The sequence below is a fragment of the Talpa europaea genome (genome assembly GCF_964194135.1).
Source record: "Talpa europaea genome assembly, chromosome: 14".
Taxonomy (NCBI): domain Eukaryota; kingdom Metazoa; phylum Chordata; class Mammalia; order Eulipotyphla; family Talpidae; genus Talpa; species Talpa europaea.
In genome coordinates this window covers 20,738,491-20,749,675 of record NC_140082.1, presented here as the reverse complement: position 1 = coordinate 20,749,675, position 11,185 = coordinate 20,738,491, and the positions used below count along the sequence as shown (strand labels likewise).

The 11,185-nt window shown below is 34.5% G+C and overlaps 1 protein-coding gene across 1 annotated transcript in view; it reads left to right on the top strand.

The window, feature by feature from the left end:
* Positions 1 to 1,594: 1,594 nt before the first annotated feature.
* Positions 1,595 to 11,185, top strand: part of MYO3A (myosin IIIA) — a gene marked incomplete at both ends in the record, with an annotated part of 134,734 nt that continues 125,143 nt past the window's right edge. The window contains 2 exons of the mRNA XM_084253406.1: positions 1,595 to 1,762; positions 4,715 to 4,849. Of these exons, the coding sequence (XP_084109532.1) occupies positions 1,595 to 1,762; positions 4,715 to 4,849 (303 nt within the window). The remainder of the gene's footprint in view (positions 1,763 to 4,714; positions 4,850 to 11,185) is intronic.

Below are 11,185 nucleotides of genomic sequence, written 5' to 3'. Positions count from 1 at the left end.
TTCAAATTCTTTTTAGTTCTCCCTTATTTATCTTGCTAATTTAAGAAGTTTTTTTTTGAAGGACCATATTGATTCATTTATTCAACAGCTGTATACATAACACCTACTATATGCCAGCAGAGTTAGGCATTATTAGATTCAGGAGCAAACACGACAGACAAGGCTTCTGCTGTCAGAATTAACAAATAAATCAACATTTGCCCATTTAGTCATCATTTACTAATTCCCTATCAAGTGGTAGGCATGTTCTGGGAATTGTGGATCCAGTGGTTAAAAAAAAAAATCAGTCTATATACTCTCTGAGCTTATATTCTAATGACAGAATGAAATATGTAGGGAAAGCTAATTCTATAGAGGTTGGTCAAGAAAGGCCTTTCTATGAAAATAATGTTTGAACTGAGATCTGAAGACTGAGCAGGAAAAAAGCTAATGGAAGTAAAACACAAGTTTCTATGATAGGCATGAACTAATATTATATAATAGTAATATACATTATTCTGTGCCTCCTATGTGTATACACATACATGCACCATTGCACTCAATTGTTTAACATTTTAAAAAGTGCAATTTTGTATAGATAATCAAAAAATGTTAGGACCCACCAAAAGTGCTGAGAGGTCTTTCTGTTCTTTTAATTTTATTTTTTGTAATTTTATACAAATAGTTGAATATATTATAAGGAATACATGGAAGGTTAAAAGCACTGCTTGAAATTAAAGAAACATGGGGGATCTTATCTCAGATTATATATAAAATCTCCTTTGTAAAGTGAATTGACCTCATTGACCTAATTACTTCAGCACTGTGCCAAGTGCTTGGCGGATTGTCAAATAAAGGGGGGGTCGGAGTGGCATTGGTAGGGAATGCAACAGAAATGGGATGAGGAGTTTTGAAGAAGGGACTGTAAGCTAAGCTCTGAAAGACAACTTGAACTTAGTATTTAGCAAAAAAAAAAAAAACTGGGCAGAAGTTGAAGGATACAATGCTTAATAAGATACATAAGCAAGAAGGAACTGACCTGAAGGATGCCAAGTGGCTGGATTATAGTGTCTTAGAGAAGTATCGCAACACCAAAATTAAGCAAGGACCATATTTTTAAAAAACCTTGTAGGTTATTTTATAGAAATTTCGTCCAGAAATCAATGGAGGGGTACCTATTATTGGATTTTTACATATGACATGATATAAGACATGATCACTTGCTTTGATAGAGAAATTGAATTTTATCATCTCTAATAGTTCATTCTAAAATTTTTGATTCATTGTATTAACACCTGAGTATAAAGCAGTAAATCAAATATTTAATATGTTCCTTTTATATTAATCTGAAAAGAATTAATAGCAATTAATGTGGAACTATGTCAAACATAGAAATGAAGCCCTGCTTGCAAAATATTATTATACTCATATTAATGTCTGTGAAAAGAGTTGTTATTAAAATTTTCTCTAACAGTGCATTCAGTTGCTGCTGTATATTTTCCATCATATCAGTGAATATATTAATTTCCCATGAGTTTTATGTGTGCCATTTAATATAAAGCAATCAAATGTAGATGAAACTCTGTATTCTTGTCTCCAGTGATTTGAATGGAAGATGCTTCCATTAATTGGAAAAACCATCATCCTTGATAATTTTCCTGACCCTTCTGATACATGGGAAATTACTGAAACAATTGGCAAAGGAACTTATGGGAAAGTTTTTAAAGTGTTGAATAAGAAAAATGGCCAAAAAGCAGCAGTCAAAATTCTGGATCCCATTCATGTAAGTCATACTGGATTTTTTTCTCCCTGTAATTAACTTTGCTTTTATCTGTATATAACAGTTAGAAAGTCTTTAAATATGTTATCTTGATTTTTCACACAGTTCCAATTTAAGAAAACGTAAAAAACTTAAAGTTACTTACTAGATTTTCCTTGTTTATATGCTTAGCTTATAAAATAGAGCCCAACAAATACTTGATAAATTAGTTAAGTTTATAATACAAATACATAGATAAATAAAAATCTCAATAACTCTGGGGCCTCCCCGGTGGCACAGCGGTTGACCTCTGGGTTGCAAAGCTGCCCGCAGCCTCTGTGGCGCCGGTTCGATCCCCGGCTGCTCCCGGCCACCAGAGGAGGGTCCTGCATGACGCGCAGACCTCTCCTGCCACCCGCTGCTCCCCTCAGCAGTGTACTTCGTCATTCTGCCTGCTCTGCTCCCTGCTCTGGCTCTGGTGAATTCTCTCACCCTCCCGCTCTTCTGACTGTACCCAGTGCTTGTATGTATGTATGTACGTATGTATAAATAAATAAATCTTTAAAAAAACCTCAATAACTCAATAGTTGATTTAATATGTTTTAGATTTCAAAAAACTGTAAGATTATATTGATGATCTGGAAGTAATCCTAAAATGTCATCTTGACCTCCTCTCCTTTTCTTCCTGTGTTTATTTAGGCTTCAGCAGAATTTCTGGCTAAGCAAAACCAGAAACAGTTTTCAAAACTTAAATTTCTTTTAGAGAAGGGAAATTAATTTTCAAAATTAATTTTGCTTGAATGTTTCCAAAACAAAAATGGTGTTCATTATTAACCAGGGTGCTATTCCTTGTGAAGAACTGAGTTTTCTCTTCAGTTCTTATGGCCTCTTTATAAGAGACATCCTGTTGCAGTCCCTTTTTCTATTTTTGAAGCAGCAGTTTTGACAATAGAACCTATTAAGTTTTTCTTTGCCTTGAAGGGCATGAAGAATTTGCCAAGATTCTCTTTCTGGAAATGAGGGCTAGTCTTTTTGGAACATTTGTATTTCCTAGGAGATAGGTAGCTCTGCTCATCAGTGAGCTGGATGAGCTAGTGATCACATAATCCCCAGACTTCTTCTGAAAGCACCTTCTCTAATTACTCAACTCTTGCTCACATGACAGACATGTGGCATGATGGAAATATAGTGATGAGTGTGGGGAGGAAGTCGGTGTTCGAATCCTTTTTCACAGTTTTTCCATTAACCAACTGCAAAAGGACTCTGAGCCTCTGTTCACCTTAGGGTTGCTCTTTTTTTTTTTGAGAACATATTTCTACTAAATCCATTATAACTATAGTGTTTCATATGTTGAGCAGAAGAGAGGAAGAGTGAGGATTGGTCTTTCAGCAGAAAATTAACTGCATTAAAGGAATAAAGTGAGAGGCATATGCCTAGGCTTTGATGTGTAGTGTCTTTACATTCACCTAATAGAAAGTTCTTTACCATTTAAAATGAGGGAAAAGAGACCAAGGATAAGTTATACCAAAGTGACTATATACTTTTCCAATCTCTGCAAGTTGCAATTAGAACTTGGGGTTCATAGTGTCAAGACAAGCGACTCTAATCAGATCCCAGTCTCTGACCCCATAATCTTCTCCCATTCTTGAGAAGAAAAAATGATTTATGAATACATGTAGCCACTATTCCTTCACAATTTATTCATGTTTGGAATAACACTAACCTTATAAATCCTGTTTTGTACTGTTGTTTTAATGAAACATATCAATTTCACAATTACAGTTTGAAATTTGTTCTATTGTTGCTGCTTTCTCATCACAGTATGTATGTTTTTCAAAGCATTATTAATCTGCTCCTCATTCATCATGTCATAAGTCAAATAAAAAAAGATTTATAACTGAGAGATTATAATCTTAATAAAATAAATTTAAATGCATCCAGGCATTTAAAAGCACAGAGTAGCTTTTTTATTAAAAGGATTGGACTGCTATAGATTTTGAACTAGTAACATTCTCTCAAGAAAGGGAAGAAACAGTGTTAGGTGGTAGAATTGGAGTCCAGTCCTGCCTCTTACACTAACCAATTCTGTGTCTCTAACTTTTCTGAGCTTTAGTTTCTTTCCCTCAAATTAGAGTTCTGGTCTAAAATTCTTCCCAACTCTGTTTCTAGGGTTCTGTGTTAAAACAATGTGGACATTAAATATTACTGTAAAAGCAAGATTAAAAGTCTTTCTCTTATTTATTATTCAAGTTGTTTCATGTATAGTGGTTTTTAGAAACATGGCTAAGTGACTGTCTTGCATTTTTGCTGACCAAATAGTGACCTATTCTACTTCTTATAAATGAACATTTAATGAAAGGCTATATGCCATCTTATATAATTAACTTTTATTTTTTGAATGGTAGGAATTTATTGCTTGTATAACTAGTTATTGATTGCTTCTAAATATTTCATAAAAAAAAACAAATGAACCTGCTAAAAAGTTCATTTCTAATCACTGACTTTACCTTTGAAGCAAAGTTACCACTACAGAGATAGGAAAATCATCTGGAGTAGTTCATCATATATGTTTATCTTTAATTGCCTACAAAAAAAGTCTTTTATTAGAAATATATACCACATCTTCTTTATCTAGTCATCTATTTTGCATTGTGCAAAAATGAAAAAATGTAAGAATTATATAGAATAAAATAAAAAAGAAAAATATTAAAAAAGAAAAGAAGAAAAAAAACCCAAAAAAAATAGTCTGTTATTGACCCCTTTTTCATTCAATGAAATTAACATCATTAGATATGTATCTGATTAGCAGAAACATTGTAGTCCCCTCCTTATGCAACACATGAGAAATTTTGGTACATCATATTGAACATGGTAAGAACTTTTAAAATTAAATTTTCTATTTGGTAGTCTCTAATATGTTTCTTTGACATTATTCATGTTTTTCTCAGTCTTCTTCCTATGACTTTTTAAAACTAGGACATTGATGAAGAGATTGAAGCAGAATATAACATCTTAAAAGCACTTTCTGATCACCCTAATGTGGTCAAATTCTATGGGATGTACTTTAAGAAGGATAAAGTAAATGGAGATAAACTATGGTTGGTTCTTGAGGTAAGTTTCAACATCATTTCATAGGTGAAAATTTGCAGTATGGTCTTAGAATGACTTAGTATTATATCACATTGATATCTTAAAGCAATTCTTCTGGTATGTTTCTGACTGGTTACATCTTCAGTAGCATTTTTGCATAGTATTCTCCTTGTCATTTTAAGACACATCAGGATATTAAAAAAAAAGTTAAGAATTTAAAGGCATCATCTCCATAATAATAGACTAAGGAAACTAGGATTATTTTTCCTTCTGAAGAGCAGGCTGAAAATGGATTTCATTATAATATTTATTTATTCATCCATATTTTGTTCATCTAACATGTGACTAGACTCTGTGCCAGGTGCCAGGATGTAAGAAAAATGAACCTGGGTGAGGCTTCATTAGACAAAAATGGTGAGCTGTGATTTTCTTTTTCGGTCTTCATTGAATACTAATGACTTAAACTACAGAACTAGCTATTTAAATTTGTGGGGAAAAACCTCATTGAATAAGTAACGGTGTTGAATACTGAATAAGTTTCCAAAGGAAGCTTAGAAGCTGCCTTTTTAAATCCTCAGAGTAAGTTTAGACAATTCTGATGCAGGAGTACTAAGAATATACCTTGCTAAGGTAACTTCCAGTTCTAGAAAAATGTCATCTTTTTTCATTTTTCTGATTTTTATTGAATATTGTTTTTCAACTTAGATAATCATTAATTCTAATAAAATTGATAGGAATTTTTTAAAGTTGACTTTGTCAGACTTAGGACTAACACCAGCATATATTTACTGTGTCTGTTATTATTTTATTAGCATTTGAAATTTCTGTTTCTTTTTGCAATGTTCCATTGGTTTTCCTACACATCATTGGTTATCCTGTATAATAATCCCTTATAAATTATGTTTTTCTTTACTTTGTGTTATATATTTTTTCCACTGTGGTTTTTAAATTGATTCTTCAAATAATGGATGCTCATTATAGAAAATACTTGAAACCATAAAAAGAACACTTTTAACAGTTGACATTTTACCTATTTTTCCATTTTATGTTTAAAATGGTTGACAGTATTAATTATGAATTTATACTGTTTTTCATTTTGAGATAGGCCGTCATCTTTATCTTTTTGCCTATTTCAGATAGGCAGTCAACTTTATCTTTTTCAAAATAACTACATTCATTTGATTATAAAAAACACAAAGAACCAAAGGATTTATAATCAAGAGCAGTAATGTCAATCCAGTTTAGTGATGCCACCTCCTTCTTAGCAGATTTGTGTATTTGACGTGTTGCTTGCTGTACCTGGAAAATGTATGTAGTAATTCATATTCTAAACTTTGGCAAGATTGTTAATTGCACTGCTGAACTCTCATGTCTTCCTGCTCTATTCTAGACATCTGCCATACATCTTGCCTCTCACAGTTCTCTGCTGCTCACCAGGGTGGAATCCACTGCTTCCTGGATGCCTTTGTTTCTCTTCCAAATTTAACTCTCTCTGTTTTGCATGTTTTGTAGTAACATGTGCCTTACTCCCATTATCCACTGTACTGATGTCACCACATCTTGAGTCCCATCAGTTACGTTTCTCTAGGAAACTATCCCTACAATCTCTTGCTTTGCTGTGTATGTGCCCAAAGAGTGTTAGGAAGGTTCTTGGATGAGATTTTGTATGATGGATAAGAAGGTGTCAGATCTTTTGATTAGAGACTTTTGATTAGATGGAGTGTTTTCTCTTCCAAATCTACCTTCACTTTCATTATGACTTAGGCTGTGTCTGGGTTAATCTGCTTAGGTGACCTCAAATAGCCCTCACTTTGGTTTGTGACTTCTGCATGGCTAAATCAGTTACTGCTCAGTCCTCTCCTTTCCATATTGACAGATTTTGTTGAAATCTCTTGTCTTTTGGTTTCCTTTTTTCTGTTCTCTTTTTTCTGGTGGTTTCTACTTTTTATTTCTTTATTAGTACTTTAATGAGCATTCTTGACTGGGAGGAAAACAAATTTTTATTTTTAATCTGACACCTTTAATTGAACCATTCATTGAAACTGTCAAAACTGAACCTTTTAAAATGTGCTTTACACCACTGTATAAATTTAAAGGTATAGACTCACACCTCTGCAATTATGTTACCACACCAAGCCCACTACAGAGCACCCCTTAATTCTCCACCAAAGTCAATTGGGACCCTTCCCTGCTTAGGCTCCTCATTCATCCCCACCCCCAGTCTTGAATAATATTTTGTATCTTCATATTTTTCAAAATATACAAAATGAACTTCCTTTAATTTTTTCATTGACAGGTTAGCATTTGAATGAAGATTCAGGTATTCTGCCTAATATAGGTCTAATGGGCAAGAGCACAAGTTACAAATCTGCCCAGAGGTTAAAATCCTTGAATGTCATCAGTCATTGTCTTTCATGCCTGTCAAATCCCTATTGTAATTAGGTTGTCATTTCTCTGTTATTTCTTGGAGTTAAGTAAGAATTGGAGATTCCTAATTGTCGTTAAATGTTCTTTTAAGAGAGAGCAGAAAAAGAGATTTCAATGGTTTTGGAACATCCAGTACAAATGAAATGACTTCCTAATATGATGATTTAGTGGAGACTTAGGAACTTTGGTGAACCTTGTCCTCATATTTTATTATCAGATAATATACTGGAAACATCCCCAAATGACTTAGAAAAAAGAATAAACCATAGTTTAATAAAATGGCATCTCAGAAATCTGACCTATGTAAATTTACAAAGTGGGAAAAGAAGTAAAGAGGATACAAGAAGTTGGCAAACTGTATATAAGATAATTGATTTGCATATGTAAATTAGCCTAATTACATGTACACATAAGTGGCTAGATGTACAATTACCTGATTTATAAACATGAATGGTGCAGGTGCTGCTTTAGAGGCACTTTTAGAAAATTGGCTTGTGGCATCAATAGATTATTCTACAAAATGACTGCTGATTATACCTCTTATCATAATAAACCCCAAGTAAATTATTTGGCATGAGGATACCAAAAGAATGGCCAAACAGAGGCTGTGGTGTTACCCAAAGAATCAGGCCAACAAGGCTAGGAAGGTGAATGATCTGTGACCTCCTCGTCAGCAGCCTGACATGCACACAGGCTCTATTAGTTTCGGCCAACTCATGCCTAGTGACTTTTCAATATGAAAAATCATTTTATTTCTATTTCAATCCAGAATTGAAATCCCAAGTACAGTGTTTACTCAAATCTTTCTGGACAGTCTTTTTTTCCTCTGTTATTTCGTTGTACTTTTTAAATTTTTCACCCTGTTACAACTTTTCTCTCTAAAATTTTGATCATAATATACTCTGTTTAGGAATTATTTCCTTGTAAATTCATTTTCACTCTAGTGAAAAAAGCACTAGCTGTTACCCCTTTAAAATTCTAGTTACACACTTCTAACAAAACTAACATGAGGAAGGGTAGAAACTTCTGGAGTGGAAATTGATTTTTTTTAACAGAATGTCTGTGGGGGTGTTTATTGTCACTTAATATTTTAGGTTCTCCTAATTATATTAGACATAAAAGGAGAACTAATGGATTGTTTTTTAATTTTGCCTCATTTTGAAATAGCATACTTATATTTATGTCTTCCTATTGCTACCACATCTCTTGACTGACCTGCTTAGTAAAATGTGATACCACTTTTGACTTCCCTTAACTCCTACAGTGTACTATTGAGGGTTTGTGGGGAGGAGGGAGAGGGACTTGGGAAAGTGGAAGTTAGTTAGGTTTCTGCATATGTTTATTACTGAACCAGAAGACTGAAAAACAGTCAACATTGAATTAAATCAGTCTGATATTAAGCATTTGCTACTGATGAACACAAAGGGGAAAACTGAAACTTAACTGTAATTTTCCACTTTTTGGTTGCATGAGCAGCCAATTTTAAGTACTTAGGAAACCAATCTTCTCTCTCTGGGACTATTTGCTTAGTGTGCCTTCAGCCATAATGGAGACAAAATTCAGAGTTAGGACATCTTTTTGTTAAAGACCCTTTCCCTCATAGTCCAATCTTAGTTATAATTGCTCTTTCACAGTGGTTGCTGCAAACTGCATTCTATTATTTTTCTGAATTGGTCCTGATTTGTCCATTCTTAATAGTGACATTGCTTTCCAATTATAGCAATTTTTCTCTCTGAAATTATATCCCTTTCAAGAAACCAAAGACTGAAAATTACAGGTGGTATATGGAAGCACAAAAATTCAGTAAATAGTCCTAAAACCTCTCAAATACATATTTCAGATAATCAAAATGGTTTTTTATAGACATAAATACTGCTTTCATGTGTCATGCTTTATTGGTTACTCTGTTTTTATACTGATGTCTAGTAAGTAAGTTAAGGCCTGCTGTGAGGTAAGGAAAAATAGAATGGTAGAAGGAAAATGAGTTTGAATGGACAAATGATTTCTATTTGTTCAGCTATTAACCCTTTCATTGCTCTTGCCCTAGGCATAACATGTGCACAGAGGGACCTGAGGCCCTAGCAGGCTTTATATGTGGGAAGGGGAAGCAGCCGGGAGAAACAAACTGGGCTTCTGAGTTGCTCTAATAACACAGCATTGTTCCTTCCTTCCTTTAGCTGTGCACAATTGCAGTGGAGTAGCAGACTGACAGGATGATTCCTTTCATGTTCTTAGGGCTGGGACAACCATTCCAGCTCTCATATAAAAGGCTGTTATTTGGTGTACGCACAACAGAACATTCAATTACCTAGAGCCATTTCATTTTAGCTTTTGTTTAAAGGGTAAGATGGAAAAGCAGTCTAAATGGACTCCTTTATACTCTTCTACCATAGGAAATACGTAAGTAATACATATATAAGGCTTCTATGTCATTTTTCCCTAATAGTACTCCATTGCTTCCAAAAGCATCTGCTCTGAGGAGAAGTGCAAGCTTATAGTATTATTTCAGGGGAAAAATATGAGGTGATATTTTGACCTTTAATAAATCAACAAATTTTTACCATATACATTAAAGTATTTATGCTGACAGTTTTTTGTCTTTATTTTTTCTAAAATATTTTATTTTATATAATTCTTACATCATTTTTCATCTTTGTACAATATATGCATTTTCATTTTGGTTATATTCCCCATACAATTGCACCCCCCCCCCTTATTTTGACTCTAGTTCTTCCTCTCCCCAGCCCTCCATAATCCTCGCCCCCTCCCAGTGTGTCTCTGGATTATAGTTGCTTGTTGATTTTGATTATTACTTTTTCCTGGTCTCTTATTTAGGTTTTCTAAATTCCTGCTATGAGTGAGACCATCCGGTATTTTTCTTTTTCTTTCTGACTTATTTTGCTGAGCATGATCCCTTCTAGCTCCATCCATGTTGCTGCAAACTGCATGTGTTTATCTTTTTTGATTGCTGAGTAATTTACTGCTGCTAGCATTATCAATGTTTGATATGGTTTTCCCAAGATTTTTGAAACATTTTAGGGTGAGGGTATTACTTCATATCTTGAGTTAGTGGCTACATGGTGGTATACAGTTATCAAAATATATCAAACTGTATACAAATCAATTATACTATATGTCAGTAATACATTAAAAATACTGGTTCTAGTCTGTTGAACATTCTTGTATTCCTGGGATGAATCCCACTTGATCATAATGTATGATGCTCTTATTATATTCCAAAATATGATGCTAAGAATATCCTTCTCATCTCCTTTGTCTGCCTCTATTTATTTATTATTTTTTTAAGCACGGGTATTTTTAATTTTATTTTACATTATTTTATTTTTTTAAAGATTTATTTATTTATACAAGAACTGGGGTACAGGCCAGATGCATGGGAAAGTGAGAGGATTCACCAGAGCCAGAGCGGGGAGCAGAACAGGCAGAGTGATGAAATACACTGTTGAGGGGAGCAGCGGGCAAGACAGGAGAGGTCTGCTGCGCCATGTGGGATTCTCACCGGCTGGCTGGAATCGAATCGACACTGCAGAGGCTGTGGACAGCTTCACAGTGCGGCGCTCAACCACCTGCGCCACCAGGGAGGCCCTGTCTGCCTCTATTTAGCTTAATAAAGCTGGCAAAGTATGGCTTTTTCCGTTCCCAGGCACTGGTGGTACCAAAGGCAGGTGAGAGAAGATGTGAATAGGTCAGGCCATTGGGCAAGCTGAACAGAGAGAAAAGTTCCAGGATAGGATGAAGGCAAATGCTAAGGGTCAGAGGTTAGAGAATCCAATGCCTAGGGTGACAAAACTTCCTTTGGTCTGGAGCCATTTCTACACTCTGTAAATATGCAGCACCTTTGAGAGTTTTCTGCGGGATTTCATTTTACCCAACTTTGGAAAAGCTGGATGTGACAAGTTCCTTACCCTG